The sequence below is a fragment of the Chiroxiphia lanceolata genome, chromosome 19 (genome assembly GCF_009829145.1).
Source record: "Chiroxiphia lanceolata isolate bChiLan1 chromosome 19, bChiLan1.pri, whole genome shotgun sequence".
Classification (NCBI taxonomy): Eukaryota; Metazoa; Chordata; class Aves; order Passeriformes; family Pipridae; genus Chiroxiphia; species Chiroxiphia lanceolata.
In genome coordinates this window covers 9,364,498-9,384,851 of record NC_045655.1, presented here as the reverse complement: position 1 = coordinate 9,384,851, position 20,354 = coordinate 9,364,498, and the positions used below count along the sequence as shown (strand labels likewise).

At 41.5% G+C, this 20,354-nt stretch overlaps 1 protein-coding gene and 1 long non-coding RNA gene across 6 annotated transcripts in view; one reads left to right on the top strand and one right to left on the bottom strand.

The window, feature by feature from the left end:
• The first annotated feature begins 490 nt into the window (after positions 1-490).
• On the top strand, positions 491-20,035 carry LOC116796169. The gene is made up of 3 exons (XR_004360286.1): positions 491-770; positions 18,465-18,469; positions 20,026-20,035. It is a non-coding gene; the product is annotated as an uncharacterized LOC116796169 (long non-coding RNA).
• The window catches only part of HELZ (helicase with zinc finger), an 85,530-nt gene continuing 69,659 nt past the window's right edge, over positions 4,484-20,354 (bottom strand). For all 5 annotated transcript variants that reach the window (XM_032706539.1, XM_032706542.1, XM_032706543.1 and 2 more), the window contains 8 exons: positions 19,655-19,848; positions 17,102-17,309; positions 16,517-16,593; positions 15,763-16,336; positions 15,136-15,376; positions 13,503-14,016; positions 10,458-10,710; positions 4,484-7,248 (listed from right to left, as the gene is read on the bottom strand). In XM_032706539.1, coding sequence (XP_032562430.1) covers positions 6,920-7,248; positions 10,458-10,710; positions 13,503-14,016; positions 15,136-15,376; positions 15,763-16,336; positions 16,517-16,593; positions 17,102-17,309; positions 19,655-19,848 — 2,390 coding nt within the window. In that variant the 3' untranslated portion in view covers positions 4,484-6,919. The remainder of the gene's footprint in view (positions 7,249-10,457; positions 10,711-13,502; positions 14,017-15,135; positions 15,377-15,762; positions 16,337-16,516; positions 16,594-17,101; positions 17,310-19,654; positions 19,849-20,354) is intronic.

Below are 20,354 nucleotides of genomic sequence, written 5' to 3'. Positions count from 1 at the left end.
TAATCCAAGCAGAGCAGCTGGCAGGCACAGCAGCATTCCCAGCTCAGCCATCATCACCACCTCAGATGTGCCAGGGCTTGAGATAAGCAAAATTTGGGGACATGGGTCTAAGTTCATCACGCCACACGGAGCAGGGGCATGTCCTGCACCCCTGAGAAGCACCTTTCCTGAGGTGTCATCCCTCTCCTGCAATGCTTCTTCTGGGAAAAATTATTTATAGGTAGGTTCTTGATGGGCCAACTTTTTGCCCAGCCAAGATGCTGCTTAGTCCCCCTCATATTCAAGAGCAAGACATGAACGTTTGAGATAAACACACCCTGGAAGGTCTCCCCCATCTCCTGCACACTCCCACCTGCACCAGGGCTGACCCGCTTCATCCAAGCCCCAGTGAGGGCAATGGAAAGATTCCCAGTGAGTGCTGGGGTTTGGCCTGGACCCAAGGTTTTACAGCCTCTCTGGGCTCACTTTACTCATGAGGCAGAGAAAACACACAGCTCCCGGCAGCAAGATCCTCCACCCACAGCCAGAGCTCAGGCAGCTCAGCAAGATGCCTCCTAAAGCCTTTAAACTCACCGAGCTTTATTCTCCTCCTGCTCCAAGCTGAGGCTTTGTGATCATTCCCTGCTCCATATGGTCCCTGCCAGACTGAGAAGCACATGGATGGCTTCATTTTCTTCTTCCTGGTATTAAGAACTGCTGAACAGGGACCTGTCCATTAAATTGGTCATTGGTATTCACAGTGGGAAAGGCACTGCTCCTGCAGCAGGTTCGTTCTGCCACATCGAAAACTCTCTCCCAGAGAGCTGATAATGTGTTTTGAGACTTAATAAAAGTAATTGGTCTTCATAAAGGAAAAAGAATATAATGTTGGAGGGGGGAGCTGTAACCGGCTTCAGTTTTCATTCTCTCAGCTGAACAAATAGCAGGGAACGGCCACCAGAACTTCAGGAATGTACCAGGAAACGTGAAAGAAACTTTCTCACTGGCAGGGAGTCATCAGAGCCTAACAGGGATGGGGACCTGGCTGCTGCACATCCTACAGGAGCACGCAGGGAGTCACCAAACAGGGATGGGGACCTGGCTGCTGCACATCCTACAGGAGCACATGTGGGCTTGGGACACGGCCAAAGAATTGAGTGGGAAACGCAGCAGAGAGAGGGAGAGGTGAATTGATTTGCAGAACAAGTAACCACCAGCCACCAAGAAACCCTGAGCGTTGCTCCTGTCACCACCAGAGCCACAGACCCCTTCGGTCGTGGGTTCCTTGGGCATGACCATTTGCCACTCCATAAACCAACATCCCTGCCCAGCCCTTCTCTCAGGGCACCCACACTGAGGTGCCCCAGGGAGGGGAGACACAGGGCTGAGATTCTGGTGGCTGAACTGTGCCCACCACCCTGCAAAGCCCGAGTGTTAAATCACAGTCGAGGCAGCAGCAGACGCGAAGTTCTCTGTTTATGTAAGGTTTGCTCTGAGGCGTGGAGAGAATCTGCTTCCCTCGTCTTTAAACGCCGTGTTGTGTGAATTTAATGTGCAGAAAAGGTGTCAGACAAACAACCCTGAAGAAGAAAACTGCCTGTTTAGCAAGCAGTGAGCTGAGCTCTCCAACACCCTTCATCTGCAACGAGGTGCTGCAGGAACAGCCCAGCACCGGCAGCGTGGGGAACCAAGAGCTCACCAGGGAGCTCAGATGGGGGTGTGCAGAGAGGATTTCACCCACAAGTCCAGGTACAAACCCCTATTTCTCCCTTAGTCCATGCCTGAAGAGAGCCAGCATATGCAGGATGCTCAGGGGTTTGACCATGCAGTTTACAATGGCACAGGTGGACTCACCTATTTGTTTTTTCACTGATCCCTTTCCATTCTGTCACTTCCTTGTGACCATCACCTCTCTCCTCACTCTAACAGTTGTGGAAGTGATTCCCAGAAAGTCCCAAAGATCTGGGAACTCTCCCCCCTGCAATGAGACCCTTGGCCCTGCTGCAGAGGGGCCCTTTCTCTCCTGGGCCTGACAGCTCTTGAGGAACATACCTGATACACGAGGTCATCAACACCAGGAGATGCTGTTTGCCAGCCCCAGGGGATTAACACCAAGCCCCTGGGCTCCATCCAGCACTGCAGTTGGACAGTCACATGCCAGGAACCTGACCATGGACAGAATAAACCTCAGTCAACTTCATTTTAAACAACCTCCCACTTTCCAGGGTGGGACAGTGCCCCTTGGAAAACTGTATCACTTTATAACTTAACTCCAGGAGCATTAGGCTGCTCTGCACCATAACCCACCCACAGCAATGGGACCTGCTCTAAAAGCATCCCTTCCAATTATCTCCCCTTTCCACTGTCACCAAGGGGCAGGAAAAGAGCACCATGACTTTGTTTTGATTGAAGAAGAGGATGAGATTTTTCTTGCTTTGTCACCCCTGATGGATGTTCTGGCCCTGGTGAAGCTGTCGAACATAAATCCAAGACATACAGACATCACACACGCACACCCTGCAGCCAGGCACCGAGCTGCTTTGCTGCTCTCTAGGGAAATGCAGAGAAGGGAATAAACTGGGATTTCTGGGCTACTCTCTATGTAATAGAAAGGGCTGCACCCCAGGCTCTGGTTCAGCCTTGTGCCCAGTATCACCAGCTCTCACTGGGAGCACCACCACAGCTTTACAGCTGGTCCTGTGGAGGTATTCACCCTCCACGAGGGAGCCAAGTCTTAGGGAGAAGGGACTGACAACATCTTCTAACCAGTCTTGGGTAATTCAGATCACAGAGCGTGTTCTGTAATTTGTCAGCAGCATCTATTAATCCTTAATGAGGTAAAAACTCCTCAACATCCCTCGACTGAAGTTGCCAAAGAAAAAAAACCCCCCCCACCGAACTGGCATTTCCACACTTCTGCTGTAAATTCTTTACTTCTCCTGAATGGAAGAAAAAAACAAATTTAGAAGGATTCAATCCTTGCTCCCTGACACAGCTAACAAAGAGAGACTGGCTCAAGTATTGCTACACCAACAGAAATAGCCCATATTTCATGTCAGGGAATACGATGTGCGAATTTTTACAGGCACCATAGATCATCGCCATCTGTCTTGACAAGTTAATTGTCTGCAGTTTTTCTAGGAAAACCAGAAACTTTTAAAACTAACAAAACAAATGAGTAGAACAATGATATGGGCAGAGCATTGTGGGCTCACTGCCCTGGAAATGTGAGGGTTTTGATACGCCCGAGTTCGGTCTGAAAAGGAAATTTGGAGTGGTCAAACAGTGCTCCTGGTGCCAGTTATAGCACTGAGGTACCACACACACAGCAAAAGAATTGCTTAGAGAGCATGATCTCTGCAGAAAAACCAGCTGAACTCCATAAATCTGGGAACAAAACAATAATTAATCAAAGTAGGGAATGGTACTCATAGGGTTTGTAGAGTCAGTGGCAGGATTCACATCCTGCAAAGGGCCACACAATTAAAAAACCAGGACAAACTGTATTAGATGACAACCTCCCAGCTGCATTCCCTAAGTGGATTTTTAAAGGATGGAGGCTCTATTTGAAATGTTAAAAAAAAAAAAGTTTCATTTTTGTAGAGCCAAATAATTTCTTTTTAAAATCTTTCTCTCCATTCTTTATTAGTTCTTACCACCACAGTGACAACCTACCATGAGGCATCCAGATTTTTCTCACGATAAACTGGAATTCAAGAAAATAAACCCAGAAATTATTCTTGGTGTTAAATACCAGCTTTCTAAATTTAGATCCGCATAATCCTGTCGTTTAAATATTCCACAGACAACAATGGGGAGTTTATTCTCAAAGGAAAATGGGATTTGGCACTAACTGTACTATTAAGTGTAAAAAAAGTCAAGGAGCCAAATACCCTTTTGGTGTAGATGCCCAAACCCCCATTATTTTCCTCCAAATTGAGACATTTTATACAAACCAGACTCATAATTTTGAATTCTCCTTGTAACTGCAACAGCTCCATATTTACAGTGCAGCCTGAGCAGTGCCCACTGGAGCCATCTGTAAGTCTTAATTTCATTATAATAAGAGTGTGATTAAAGCCCTAGGAGAGTTTATAATACACTTTGGGGGTTTTCTTCACATGACTTCAATAAACACTGGATAATTTGTTCTAAAACCCAAAGATCCCACTCAGGACTATACATGTGACACATAATGGCCAGACAAGACATTTCCAAAGAAACAATCTTTTGGAAAAAAAACCCTCACTCTAAGAAATTCAGTGATTCCTGTCAAAGCTGAGAGCCACAAGCTCTCTGCCATTCCATCCTCAAACTCCTGGGTGAGAGCACTTAGGAAAACACAGCACCAAAACCAGCAGGAATTTTCATAAAGAAATTGTAACTCAAGAGAGAAAATGCTCCTTTCTCCATAATATTTTCAGTGTAGATCAAGTGCTGGTGTAAAACAGAATAAAAGTGGTGAGACGTGACCATCTCCCTTTAACTGATGGACAGAGAGCAGTAAATTAACAAGTGACGTTTATTGGTTTAAAATTCAAATGTGGTGAACAGAATCAAAGGGCTGCTCCATAGAAAGGAGTGATTTTGGAAACCCCTGAAACTCCAAAGCATTTGAGGGGCATTTGAACCCTACCTGTCCTCTGCCACAGCCTGCACAGCCCACCAGGGACTCTCCACAACGTCCAGGCACACGGATCCGTCTCTCCAAGCAGTGCCAGGTGCTCCGTGGAGGAGAACTGGCACAGTTCTGCCAAAATAAGGAGCCTGAGGCAACTTCCACTGGCCCCTGCTGATGGATTTCCCATTTCTGCAGCCGTCAGCTTGGCAAAAACCCACTGAACGGGAGTTTTGCTTGATTCAAGGTTGCAGAATTTGGCCTCTATACTCATTTTTGGGTCCTCTGGATTTGATGGTGCTGAAGGGATAAAAGCACAGCTTGGCAGGGGCTGTCCCCTCCCCCTTGTTTGGTACAGACATCAGGAAATAAATTAAACGAGTTATCTGTGATTTACTTCGCAGCAAAAAGAAGGAAAAAGGTTTTCAGATAAGTTTCTGAACCACAAGCCAGCAAAGACTTATAATAAAAAAATTCATATGCAAGCCTCTGCAGTGCAATGAGTTTAAATCAACCCCAGTTCATAAAGACCCTTGTCTTCAAACATGAAGCCAAATGTAAAAGAATAAACCTGATTGTAACCAGAGCAAAAATCTGATTGAACCAGGAGCAGCCACTGCTTCCCAGGGAGGTGTCCCATGGACAGCTGAAATCACCCCCACACAGCTCTAAAATTTCCATTCCCACAGGTAATAAGTGGAGGAATCCTGCAACTACACCCAGCTCATCCCTGTAAAACAGTTCCCAGATTTTAAGTTATTTCAACTGGAAAAGGAGAAAAAAACCCCAAACAAACAGGAGAATCTCTCCAACCCCCCTCTGGAGCTCCCCAGCCACAAAGCAGGGACAGTGTGCAAGGCCAGAAATCTTTCTCCACAAAGTTTATCTTCTGAGGGTTTCGTTCACACTTGGTTTCTTTAATTTTTTTTTTTTAATATCCCATCATTAATTTTTTTTCAGATTGTAACTCCTGAAGGGTCAGGTTCTTGGAGAACTTCACAGAGCTCACATAGATAAATAACCTGGTAACCACTCTGATCCCCAGAAGGTCTCGATTAAATTTGGATACAGCTTTGACAAACATTAAATCTCTTCTTTAATGATGTTCCTCAAACAAAACAGTTAGCAAAATATCTGAATTTCCTTGTATAATGTCACATTTTAATGTAAACATCAAATAATGTACCAAAAGTTTTACCGGAAAAAAACAAAAAACAAAACAAAAAAAAAAAAAACAAAACCCAAAAAAAAAAAAATTAAAGCGGCACAATTCTTTTATACCACTGGAGAAAGGGGAGGAAAAAGCCAGATTACAAACATTTACACATGCATAGTGGAAAAAAAAAATTAAACAAACAAACAAAAAAAGTCTTTTACTAAATTCACGCATTTTTTTTTTAAAATAGTTATTAAATCTACTAAGCACCAACATACCTAAAAATTTATTTTCAGCTTCATGATTCATTTAAAAAACCTATCAAATTAACTTTTCAAACAAGCTTATATTACTAGCTTGTCCAAAAATAAAATGTAGAGTTTTTTTGGGCTTTTTTTGTTAATTTTTTTTCCTTTTTTTCTTTTTTTTTTTTAATTATTTTTTTTAAAGTATATCAATACTTTTATCTGAATGTTTCCAAACGATGGCATAGGTGTCTGCAAAGAATGCCTTTACTTTACCCTACAGTGGATGGAAAATACAATACCACATCATACAGAATCTAAAACTATAAAAGTCTGAGAATGCAGCATCCCTTCACAAAAAAGCTGATAAAACTGAAATTATTTAGAAGATGCTGCACCTTTATTTAAAAAAAAAAAAATTAAATGAATTTAAGCAGAAATAACATACATTTTTACATTAACTGGCCATTTCTGGTACAGAAACCCAGCATAGTATGCTAATGTTATTGAATAAATGTAAATGCTACTTACAATCTTCTTAAATACAATTTAGACAAACTTTTTTTTTTTCCTTTTTTAGTTTTTCCTTTTTTTTTTTTCCTTTTTTTCAAGTTGTACAGGTAATCTCTCAGCTGCTAGTTTAATGCAACATATCATTAACATTACACAAATTAAAAAATAACACGTGTTTTCCTACAGAAAAGCTTCCAAAAACCCGACCCACATCAAAAAATGCAAAATAATGGAATATAATTAAAAAAAAAAAAAAATTAGTTGCAAGTCTAGCAGCAAAGCAATTAAGTGAGGATATATTTACTAATATAAACAAAGGGAATATTTGCAACTACAGGTGAAGCCCCAACTACCTTAGATCTACGGACACAAATAAAAATTAAATTCTCTCTAAAAAAAATAATCTGATTATTTAAAATAGGAGTAAAAGCCATTGCTACCTGATGAACTACCTAGGCTAAGTTCCTGAAACAAGGACAAAGGGTCGCTGTTCTTTTTTGTCTGCTCAGGAGGGGGTTTGGGCTTCGGGGGGGCCCGCAGGGCGCTCGCGTAGGACATGACGGGCTTGCTCCCGGCGGGCTGGGGACTGCTGCTGTTGGACTCCACCAGCTGCTTGTTGGGCATGAGAGGTGGGAACTGGCCCAGGTGCTGGAGCACGTTGTAGTTGAAGGAGTTGGAGAGCTGGATGTTCTCGGCCTTCAGGTGTTCCTCGGGGGGCTTCGCTGTCTTGGGTGGAGCTGCGGGAGGAGGAAGCAGAGCGTGGGTAAGCGAAAGGCTCTGACGTAGCAAATCTACCTGAGGTAACCCCAAAATAAGTACTGGGGGTACTGAAACTGGAAACCGCCTCCCACACCACCAATTTTCTGTGTTTAGTCACTGTGTCCTTGAACATTATTATTAAGTTCACAGACTCAGATAAGCAGGGGATGGTTTGAGTTGGAAGGGATCTTAAAGCTCATCTCATCCCACCCCACCATGGGCAGGGACACCTTCCACTAGCCCAGGTTGCTCCAAGCTGGTCTTGGAGTTCCCCAGCTTCACTTCCACTATTGGATTGTGCCCTATCCTTGCCACCAACACCCCAGGAATGAGAGTGTTAAACACCCTCTCCGTGGGTGCCCACAGCCCGGAACACCGAACCCGCAATTCCGCACAGCGGATTTACCCGGTGCATGGAAGGTAAGCTGCTTCCCTGTGGGATCTACTCTAATTTAAGCACTTTATCCACTGAGACAGCACAAAGAGTATTTCATTCCTCTTGCTTTATAGCTTAATAGGCTAAAATTAAAATTTACAGTACCATATATAATTCATTCTCCAACAGCAATTCAGAGTCCTGAATGCCAAGCAACTAATTATTGGTATTTTAGGCTGAATGCATTCCTGCTAATTGATATGTTCTTGCTCCACATTTAACAACTTCTGTAACTATCAGAAAAAATGGTGCTTTAAACCAGAGGTATAAAACTGCTTTCAAGTGAATTTCCTGAATCCTAATGAGGTACCTTACTTTGTCTGGAGAATTCTGCTGTCTCACACAACTAGAGAAACTCCACACTGATGAAACAGGTAAATGTTCTATCTGTAATAGCCTAAGAGCTGGACAGCACATATATTCTGTAATTATTTCAATCCTTAACCCTATAACATTATTTTTAAAGTGTACATATAAAAATGTACCACCAAATGAGTGCAAAAGTAGGAAAACAAAGTATACAGTTAATTTTCTCGCTGGAAGGGTCACACACAGCCTTCTGATTTTTACAAAGCAAAAAAAACCCATAATCAACTCACAGAAGAATGACTATGGAAAGAACATAAGCAAAGCAGTTTTGCTAGGGTTGCTATGATTCAACAAAAACCAAACAACCCAGACCACGAGCAGAAAAACCTCCCAAAAATAACCACAGCACTCAAGAGAAGACAAGTAATGACAAGCGGGGCCAGAGGTGAAAGCTGTGTGTGGTTGAGGTGTCCAACAGAAGAAAAAATATGAAATAAACATCTTGAGTAAGAGTTTAAATCATTTTCTTTCTATCAACAGAAAAAGCAATGCATATCAAACTCTCCAACTGCAATTTTGGGAAGTGCCTGCATGTAACGACCCTGAGGAATTCACAGCAGCTCCCCCTGCCCTCCATAAATCCATCCTGATCCAATCCAACAGTGGTGCCTCAGCCATTCCTGATGTACAGGAGAGATCAGCCCTTGGACAGTCTGGATCAGGGTCTCTCTCCAGCAAAAAAATGCAGGCACAGGATAATTTCCCAGCCTCACATTCTCACGGGGTTTTATTTCATGGATAAAAATCAATGGTAACGGCAAACAGTGCAGTTACTGGTCATTAACCCTCAGCTCCATAAAACACATTTGGGCTGTAAATATGATCATCACAGGCACTGAGCTGTGAATGTGGGAAAGCACAGCAGCCAGAAAATGGAGATTTGTTTGCATGAACCACTAGATATGGGCACTATTCATATACACTTATTTACAAAACAGAAACCATTCTTAATTCCAGCAAAAAGTATTTTCATAGCAAAAGCAGTTACTAGTCAGAACTTGGCCTTTTCATTTAGAATTTACTATTTGACAGCAAATGTAGGGATATGGTACTTTTTACATACACATCTGTCCTCTGTAGACTTTACTCACAAACACTTTACATTAAAGCAAGGAAATGTGGCACTGGCTGATCCCAAAGTAACCTTGCCAGGGTTCCTGAGCTCCTATTAGATAACCACTATTAGATAACCACCAGTCTAGGGAGCAACTCCAGTGATGAATGTCATAAAACACTGTGCATTCAGCTCCTTGATTTTCAGTAAAAACAGAAATAGATTGAAGGAGGTGCCCTGAGCTTGAAGTTTTGAACAAAAGATGCTGCCACACACATGGGTTTGCAAAATAACATTTTCACATTTTGGAAATTAAAAGGCACATTAGGAACTTAACTCTCGAGTGCTGTTGCTAATATAAACAGCTTTTTTCATTCATTCTACACTGCTTGTTTCTACTTCACAATCACTGTAAAATTATAAGATTTTTAAGTTTATAAAGCTTCATCAAAAGCAATTAAATCTTTTAAGGCCAAAAAGAACCATCCTGTAAATAATTCTGCATTATGAAGTGGTTTTAATATCCACACCAGGATATTGTTCATATTTTTACTAATCTTGTTTTTAAATTACCACTGGAGATTCTTAAAGCAAAGCCATGGAGAAGAAACTGTACTATCCTGGTTATTTTGTTTTTCACAACCACTGAAAGTATGGAGAACGGAAGAATAGCTGCACTGCTCCAACTCTCTGCTCGCAGCTTTTTTTTCACCTCTGAAAAGTTAATTTAGTTTCTGTCTGCTCAATCAATCAGCACTGCTCCTACCACCAGGGAAGCCACGTTCCACTGAGATTGTTCCACGGTGAGAGAGAATTTAAACTCGTCACTACTTTGATGAAGTACCAGAATTTACTGGGAGAAACGCTGAGAGTACTAATTCAGTTTATGTGCTGCTCCCCCAGACTGTAATATCAACACCAAATATCACTGAATCTGGGAACAAATAATCCATCTTGCAAATAAATCCCACCAGTCACCTTAGCTCCTCTCAGTAAAAACTCAGCTGCACTTGAAACCGCTGTAAGAGACTATTTGGGTTTACTGGAGCTTTTGGAGAGGACTAAGGAGCAGCATTGATTTAGGACATGGAGAACACTCACAGTATTCTTTAGGCAGCAGCAGGATGGTAACAAGATGGCAAACAAAACCAGGATTATTCCAAACCTTTAACTGCTGAAACAACAAATACTTCAACACCGGGTTTGGGAATTCAAGAAATGGCAGAAAACATGTTGTGGGGAAAAAACCCCACAACCGACTCTTTCACTTACACTTGGTCACTGCAGCTTAAATTGTCTCCTTACAGCAGAGATCCAAGGGTACCCACCTAACAACTCCCGGGGTGGAACTGCTCTGCTGGCTCCGTTGCATGGAATGTTTGGGTACGGGGCAGAGGAGGAGGAGTTCACCCACAACTCAGGTGAGGAGTAGTTGAACGATGACTGGTTACTGTGGTCCTGAAGCTCTTTACACTGACCAAGACTGTCTTGAGGAGTGTTTAATTCTTCAGAACAAGCCTGGACTGAACTAGAGGAAATTCTTCTTTGGTACAACGGCCTGCCTGGTCCTCTTGGTTCATACTGTGAACAAAAAATCACAAAACAAAAAATGGCCTTTTTGCTCTTATTTATGTGTCAAATACCATTTCCCCGCTCAATTTTTTCCCCTGAAATGTCTTACCAAAAAAAAATGTCCTTTGCATTTAGAAAGAAATCTCATGCATTTCAAGTTATATGTTGGATATTGCAGTCACTGATAATGTTGTTTTGATCACACAAAATAGAGAATTTTAAAGCAACTGCAAAGAACATCAAGTGAGATTCCTTAATTCTCATCAGCCTTTACATCTCACAGTCCTACGTGGGCGATGGATCACACAGTGAGGAGGAAGATACCCAGCATTTACAGATGAAGCAAAGAAAGCACAGAAGCACATAAGAGCAAGAGAAAAATGTTCTTACAGTGTAGCCAGGAAAAAAAAAATGGCTTTTCCTTTTCCAAAGGATAAATTAGTGACTTGTATAGCAGGATCTGGGGGAGCAGGATACATTTGTACACTGGATGTTGTGAATGTACACAAACAAATACTCTGGAGAAGCCTCTGCCCTCGGGAGAAATAGTGCAGAGAATTTTATCTGAAACCACAGAAATGACCTGTAAACCCTGTAGATCACAGAGATGAAAATGGTAGGAGCTCCATTAATTAACCTGCTGGCTTCAAAAGTTCAGATTTAAGGGCTCTCTAAACTTTCTCAAGATTTAAACTAAGTCTGCTATATTACAGTTTATTTTTAAAAATGAACATACAGTATTTTCTCCCTTCTGCACTGACTAATGAGCATCAATAATGGAAAAGTCATACAGATAAATCTATACTTGGTAAAAGGAAAAAAGAAAACATCCTAATGAAATGCCACAAGAAATTAGCTAAATAAACATCAAATAACTTGTTTGCAGTGCCCCAATGTTGTTACTGTATGATTCACAAAAAACAGACAGGAGAAAAAAGTGCATGAAAGAAAACTGTTATATCTTATTTTAGTCACCATAATCAAGGGGTCAACACTTGCATATCCTGACACTCTACTCTCCTGAGGGTTTTCTTCAACAACAACAAAAAACCCCCAAATTCATAAGCTGCTGCCCAAATCACACCCAGAAAATATACATTTATTGAGTTTAACGGGCAATTTTGGTAAGCAGGCAGGAATTTATCAAAATTCTGGACACTTGCAAGTACAGAACCAGACAGAATAACTTCAGTATTCCCTTTGATGTGCAGTTCAGATCTGGTTTGACTAAACACAAGCAAAAGCTTTCAAGTATCAAGTCAATTAACAGTTTTATAAATAGTGATGGAGAAAAGAGTTTAGTGAGGATACCAGAAGTCAAGAAAACTGCCCTGACAACTGCCTTGTATGAGGGATGTCTGTTAAAAACACACCTCAAACCACACTTTGATTTCTTTGTGCATTCTTTGGTCCCACCTACCAGCTGGACCAGCAGTTTTGGGAAGTTTACAGGCAAGTCCCTGTCTTGGAATACTTTTACTGCATTTGGCATTTCTGTCACATATTTTGAAAGGAAGAAAAAATAACAACTAAACCGAATTTGCACTAATTACATAAAGGCTCACTCTATTTGTCTTCAGATAGCAGAAGCTGCCACAAGCTCTATAGGAATATTTATTGGTTTATTACTGCTGAAAAGACATTGTTCCTACATCCTGCTGTACTGACAGCAGTAAGTCTTGTCACAAAGTATTAGATTTTATACAAGGTGGGATGACTTAATGGACTGAGACATCAAACTTCTAAATGTCTATAAATTCAAACCTTACTACAGCTCTAGCTGGGCCTGAGGACTCCATTAACCTCTCTGGGTCTATATAAGACAGAAATTTGTAAAATGCACTGGAATTCAATTTTAGTTATTTTGCTCAGGCTCATAAAGTAAATATTTTCTATTTTCGGAAGTCGAAAGACAATTAAATTAAATATATATTATGTGAGATAGTGATGAGGAGGGCTCCCCCCACGGTTTCTGTAAAAACTTTAACAGAAATACATCACTTAGGTACAAATACTGAATTACATGCAGTCAGTGTGAATATTAATTCTGGCATTCCTGGAATGCAAGCAGGATATTCCCTGTCTAAATATCATACACTTCTCAGCACTCTGTATTCCAACAGGGATTAAAAACTCCTGTTCAAAATGTGACCTGTCCTAGTCGTATGTGCTGGCATAGTCTGCATCCCATAATACACCTCCTTGGAGTCCAGGACAAGAGAACATGGAGAGGGACAGAGCCAGCTGTGGCTGGTGCTGGACCCAGATTCAAGCAGTACAGCTGGGTATCTCTGCACTGATTTCCAGACTCTGAGCCCCCAAAACACACAAGATGGTTTGATCAAATGAGTTCAGGCAGGGTGGGATTTATTAAACCAGGGTGAAACACCTGTCCAGCTCTGGTCTCAAGTTTGTAGCTCAACCACACTCAGGGTTCCACACTGAGCCAACTGTCCGGTTCCTTCACGCTGCTTGTCCAGAGTCACCTCGTGACCCAGTCACCTGGGCTGGGTCAAATCTCACCCCAGATAAACAACAGGCAGAGACCCAGCAAGAAAACTCTGAGCAACACTCAAAAAGCCAAGACTTCCCAACATGCAGAGAAAATGTTACACCTGCAGTGCCCAGAACCAGGAACCTGCCCAGGGTGAAGAGCAAAGAACGGCTCCACCTCTCAGGAACTCCCAGTGGGAGCTCTTAATGCCTGAGGTGCTGGGCATCCCTGACCACTCCACAGTGCAATCTGAGAGCGAAACAAGGTGACAACTGCACAGCAGACAAGAGCAAACACCTCCACCTACCTCTTCTAAGCTGTGGAGCGAAGAGGCAGATACTGCTCGAGACGCGAGGGGGTGAAATGGCTCCTGACCGACCGCGTGCTGATGGTTCTGGATTTGTATAAAAGGGTTTTGCTGCGACCTGTGGGGCAGTGGAGGTATCCCATAGTGAAAGCCCTGCCCCATAAGGTGGTTCTGCTGTAGGTTAGCATAAGTCCAGGATCCATCAGGTTGCAGGTATTTCAAGGGAGATGGGGTTATATGTTCGGATGGCATTGAGAAAGGGGGGTTGTATATTTGGGGTAAATGCTGCTGAAATGCTGGGTTACTGGGCAGTTCAATGTCTCTGTTGTTTTCAGTGAAGGTGGGGAAGTGAGCACTGTGGTTGGAGTTGCAGGAAGGAGAAGGGAGTGCTGGTGGGCTCCGGGGCTGCACTTGTCTGTATTGCAACAGTCTCGACTGAGGGGGGGGCATTTCGGCCAAGTCCCGACTTTCGCCTGGATCACGGTGGGACAGTTCTCGGAGCAAATCCTGGAATCTGCATTGACAGAATAAATGCATCAAGAAAAAAAAAAAAAAAGAAAAAAAAAATTTTTTTGCTGAAATCCCACTCTTTTCTGAGGCGGAAAAAACTCAAAGAGCACAAACCACTGAACTTAAATATTCTCATCTTTGGGCTTACTGACCCCTAACTTCAAAGGATGGGACTGAGCAATCAGAAATCAGGCACGAGAGGATTAATTGGATGAAATACCCACCTGAATCATCTCAAAGTTTTAATAACTCTTGAGATTTCCTTTTTGGCCAGAAGAATCAATTTTTTGTTATCTCTTAAGAGACAACTAAGGGAAGGATTTCCTGCTTTACTACACAGGGTAAAAAGTTCACATAGTTAAGGAAAATTTTAACCCCCTACAAGCCAAAAGCCAGAACAATCAGGGATTCCCCTCACTTGCACAACAGACTTTCAAACTTCTTCAAAAGGTCAAGAATATTCAATTCAGCACTTCAAAAATATAAGAGGGCATTTAGATGCTTTACCATGGCTCTAACAACCCAGATGGAAAAGAAAGCATAGTGGGAGATGACAGTAAACAGAGGCAATTTAAAAATCCAGCCTTTACAATACACATGATCAAAGTTGATGACCACTGGAACCATTTTTCTGTTGACATTCAACCGCTTCCTTTCTTGCCCCCTAATGCTCCATCTCAAATACAAGCATTTTTTTGCTTTTAAAAGCAAAGGGTTTTTGAAAAGAAAAATTTAGGTTTCACTGGGGAGCAATGTTTGGGGAAGGGCTGGTTTGTTTGTTTTCGAATTTACAACTTAAATAGGCCTTAACTACACTCAGACACCTCTTTTATAAAAACACAAGGTTGTTGCTCTCTACCCATTCCTTTCTCCATAAACACAACACCAAAAAGCTCCATGAAAATATTTTTCCACTACAGCTTTACTACCCAATATACTAACAGAACAAAGCATAACACATAATAAAAGCACAGTTGTAAGTCAGCCTGCCAACTACTTTAACCTTCATAATAACAGCAGCAAAAAGCAATACCTTTAAGTGCCTTGCACTTGATCACAGTGTTACAGATAGGTGCCCACTGCTCAATTTTACACAAGCTCTGATGACTCAGTAAACAAATACCTTGAATATGTTGCCTCTGTTTCATCTTCTGTATTACTGGCAAGTTTCCAGTTTGCCCTAACTTGCTGCTGTTGATGCAATCCAATTGGTTGCTGAGGAAGATGTGGTAGATGAGGATGGTGATGGTGTTGATATGGAATAGTGCCTTGACTGAGATAGGCATTATGTTCATTCCATTGCTGTAACCTGGCTTGTTGTTGCTGCCTTATTGTTTCCAAAGCTACATTTCCATGCATACGATCTACAAAAATAGTTTTAAAAAAAAATTTTATCTAATGCCCTTTTTTAAAGATCTTTATGTCAGAAAAAGAAAAAAAAAAAAAAAAAAAGAATACTTTTTAAACAGTATATTCCAGGGCCTATTATATACTAACTGCATTGCAGTGTATAACCTGGTTATTTAAATCATATGGAAAATCATATAAACATGAATCTTCTAATAAAGTGCTGAATATTCAAACATGCCTGAAGCAGCAAATTATGCTCAATGACATTACTTATGGAAACTAACCCAACAATGACCCAATTCAGAGCAATATGCCTGAAAAAGGTAAATACCTCCTTCATTTTCACTTCAATGTAGTTATAATTGCACACTCTGAATTTAAATAAAGAAAAGTCACCTACCTAAAGTGTCCCCTAAGGGCATTCCTGACGGATTCTCTTCAATGAAGTTGTTCAAGTGGGTTGGCAGAACGGGGTTGTGCTGTGCAAGAGGCCTCAAAGGATTATTGACTTCTTGTAACAGAGGTGGGGGGTGTTGTTCTGAAATCACAGCATCTACAGCAGGAGAATGTGGTCGGTGGGGAATTGGATTATTAAAAAAAGACTGGCTGGGGCCTGCCTGGTAAGCAGGGGAAAGCTGTGAAGGTTGTGGAGGCTGCTGATTCAAATGGTTATGCTGCTGAACTACCTGGCTCTGCTGGGGTGGCATTTGGTTTGCTTGGTCAGGCAAGTGATTTTGCTGCTGACTTAAAAGGTTTTGCTGCTGCTGCTGCTGCAGAGGATACGGCTGCCTTGGGAGCTGGGAGAGGTGCTGGAAGTGGCGGTTGGGAACTGCAAACTGGGAGTGGGGCGGGGTGAGGTGGAGGTTCAGCTGCCGGGGGTTGGGATTCTCTTTGCGATGGAATTTAGCGTTGGGAAAACCAACACCCGAACGGGACTCGGGGCTCCTCTGCTGAGAACTGGCTTCTAAATCAACCTGGAGAAAAGAGAAGGAAAGCTTTTGGAAATCCACATTAAAACAAACAAACAAAACCATTTCAGTAATGACTAAGCTCATTAAAAGAGAGATTATTAAAAAACAAACACACAAAACCAAATGAACAAATAAACAAACAAACCCAAAACCAAACCACAAACCCAGACAAGAGAAACCCACCTGCTTGGATTCCAGAGGTTTCTTCTCAGGTGTTCGAATTTTACTGATTTCGGGTCCAGCAGCATTTTCACTTTTACCTAAAAACATTTACAAAGTCATTTAGTTTCGATAGAAAAGTTATTATTTTGGGATTTATTTTTTTTGCCAGACACAGGAAAATTTAGACTTATTAGTATAGCATTTACAGCATCACAGACACTTAATATCATTTACCTAAATAACACTTTTCCTTTAATCTTTGCACTTTGTTCATTAATCATCACTAAGTAGTTCTTCCAACTTAACTGCAAATAACATCAGCAGTTGTACTGCAGAACAGAGATGGAACAATTATACCTCCAACACCCCTCCCCAGCTTCCATTACTTCCTCCTCTGAATCTCACAGTATCTGAGTTATTCTATTTGTAATGGCAAATCTCACATTCTTTCCCCAACTCTGCAGATCCCTCGATCAGGGAGGAAAGGGCGAAGGAAGGAATTAAAAATACCCTATTTAAAGGATATTGTAAAGTACAATCATAAAGTAATTTAAAGCACAAACTCTCAGAACCAGACCAATTTTCACTGCCATTTCAACCACTGACCATTTCGACTTTGTTCGTGCTGCTCCTTTTCCTGATGCTGGAGCTGCTGCTGTCCCATGTTAACTGGAGAGTGATGCCCCAGGCCATAAGGGATAGGAGACCCACGCCCATGTGCCTGTAACAGGTTCATATTATATGCCATAGCTGCTTGATGAGTAATGAGTCGAGGGTCGACTGCAAACCTACCCTGATACCCCGTCCATGGTACCTACACAGTAAAAAAATTTAAGAAAAAATAAAAAAAGAGAGAGATGCAACCTGTTAAGGTACATTAAGGGCAGAGAAATAGCAAGCACACTGATATTAAGTCAAACAATAATTTCCTGTGCATCAGATGACCTGACACACTCACACACAGCTACAGCTGGCGCTGGAAAGGGAGAGCTGTAAGGGCAGCAAAGATTTCGGAGGACAATCCTGGGCAAAAAAATTTGTATCAAAACCCATCATTTTTTCAGTGGTTTTGAAATTCTGAGAGAAAAGACTGATGGATAAATTGTAGTTCAACAAACTTTAGATTAATCTCTTCTCTAATTAAACAGACATGGATGAAGGTCAAGAAAATAAAAATCCGTTTCTCCTGGTATTTAAGAGACTTGGGTTGTGGCCTGGGGGGAAGAACAGAGGGAGAAGCCTCTGACCTGAGGAACAGACCTTTTAGCATCCAGTGCTGTGATTTTGTACCACTGAAGGAGCAGCCAGACCATTCCTCTGCACCCAGGAGACACTTAGTGAAGGTACCAGGACTACTGGGACAATCCAAGACCCTCCACAAGTGAGGAATGACAGGGCTGCTCCAAAGTGTCTGTGCTACATCTGAATTGCACATTTGAAGTAAAATCCACCTCCTGAAAGCAGGTAATAAAAGTCTGGATTTTTTTACAATGGTTTCAGTTTTATTCCTGAAAGGAATGCAAAGGAAGACAGCTCTGGATCAAATTAGTTCAATCTCTCCCTGTAGGGAATTTATTAAAAGGAGGAAAATACACGAATCAGAGGCGAGTGCAGGGAGAGTAATCACCACTCAGGCTGCCAGAGCATCCCTTAGTGATGACAGCACACAACCCCCTCCTGCTTTTACCTTGGCTATGGGAACTGCATTAAACAAAGCAAAGACATCATTTCATCTTACATGAACATAAACACATTTTACTTCAGTCCCTACTTGTTTCAAGTGTAACAACTTTCACGCTACTCTTTTTTTTAAATTACTATTTGCCCTTGAAATGTGCACTTTGAACTTTAGCTTTAGGCTGCTCTTGCATCTGTACAACCTCAAATCATCTCTGAGCCTCTTTTCAAAAGTAGCTGTCTCATTAGTACCTCAGTCTTCCCACTTAATTATTTAAAAATCCATCCTCAGGGAAGGTGAGCTCAAAACACTTATTTTTAATACATTTCTTTTGATTGGAAATACATAAAAAATATATTAACCTTGGAACAATAAGGCAGAGCTTTTTAAATTACCTTGGTTTGATATTAATATAATGTGAGCAAGCATGACAAAGATACAGCTGCTGGCCTTCTCATTGCATTTAAATTTACTCGTCAAATGCAGATTTCTAGTAAGCTTGGAAAAAGGAAAATTCCTTGGCCTAGCAAAGAAAACCAATTTACAGCTGCCAGCTGATCTAAGACATGCAACCGAAACTACAGCAAGTCCCCTATTCAGCACCCATAACCCAAATTACAACAGAGCATTATTGAAAAAAAAACCAAGGTAACTGTGTTCCCACATTTAGCATTATGAAAGGAATTAAACCCATGTGCATGTGTTTAATTCCATGTCCTTCCCACAGTTTTCAGGGGTTGTGCACGACAAAGACACGTTACAAGCTTCTGCAGCCTTTGTTCTTTCCTTGCATTTTCCTCCATGAATATGTGACTGTGAAGGGTAGCAATAAAGCAGAGGCTGCTTCTTTAATTTGTGGCAATTTTGGAGGGACAGTCTGATCTGTAATCCAAAATTCCATGCATAAATGTAGCCTAAAAGACCTGATTAGAGATCTTCCTTCTGTTCCCAAATGTCATTAAAGAAAGGGATTGGACAGGAAACTGGTTCACTACAAGGTTCTGGAAGGGAAAAACATCCCATTATGCTTATTTTTCTTATCACTTCACTTCAGACACCTTGCACTGCAGAATTCCAAAACTGGTAATTTAGACTGTGTGAAGCCAATAAAGAGAAACAAACTGGGGGTGAATCACTGATGTCTCTCTGATGATTAAGAACTGAACTGGGCCAATAATTCCGAGGCAGGTGTCTCGAGTCACGGCACACAGATTCCACTGGTGTGCCTAAAACACACCAAATTACATGAACATGGAATTGCTTTTAGGCTGCCTGGAGTTATTTTGTGGGAGCAAAGCTTTAAAGGCCCTATTTTCTGATGGTCCTCTGCACTGCCACTCCTAAAGCCAGCAAAGCTCATATATTTGAAGTAAAGTGCTGAATAAACCTGCAATAAATTCACTATCTGATTTTCCCATATATTTGGTGCATACAATAATTGAGGAGAGGGTTGGGGGGAAAAACACAAAATTAATTCTTACAGGCAAAGGCACAGACATGACCATATTTCCTCCATAGACAGCAGGTACATAGAGAATACTTGTCCCAGTGTGTGGATCTATCCTTTGAACAGGACTTGGAGATTTCCCCAGGTTGGGGTGAGGTCCCAGAGGAGGAGGGGGAGGAGTAAATGCTCGGATAGGATTTCCAATTAGAACAGAAGGATTGGGCTGAACTGAAAAGAAAGACCAAAAAAAAAATATTTATATACACAAAAAAGCAAGATATATACACAAAAAGAACATGAAGCCGCTGTTTCTTTCTTTTTTTCTTTTCTTTTTTCTTTTCTTCTTCTTTTTTTTTTCATCCTGATAGCATCTATGTTTATAAAGCCTGTGTGAAACTCTCTAAGAGCACAGGTCTGATACACCAAGAGAAAGCATTAATCAAATCAAAAATTTGAAGAGGCAGAAAATATGAGTTGAGATACAGAGAAACAGGTATCTGGTAAGTGCATTAATGAGAGAACGTCCCAACCCAATTAAATATGCTGACAGTCAGAGTAGCTGTTAAGCACTGCATCAAAAACTAAAATCACCCTCTTTTCTTTAGCAGGGAAGACAAGCTTTAAATTAATGGTTTTTCAAATTAATAACAAAATTATTCAGCTGTGGCATGCTACCTTGCAAAAGGTATCATTGGTAATATCTGGATATATGACAGTACAATTTAAGTTCAAAG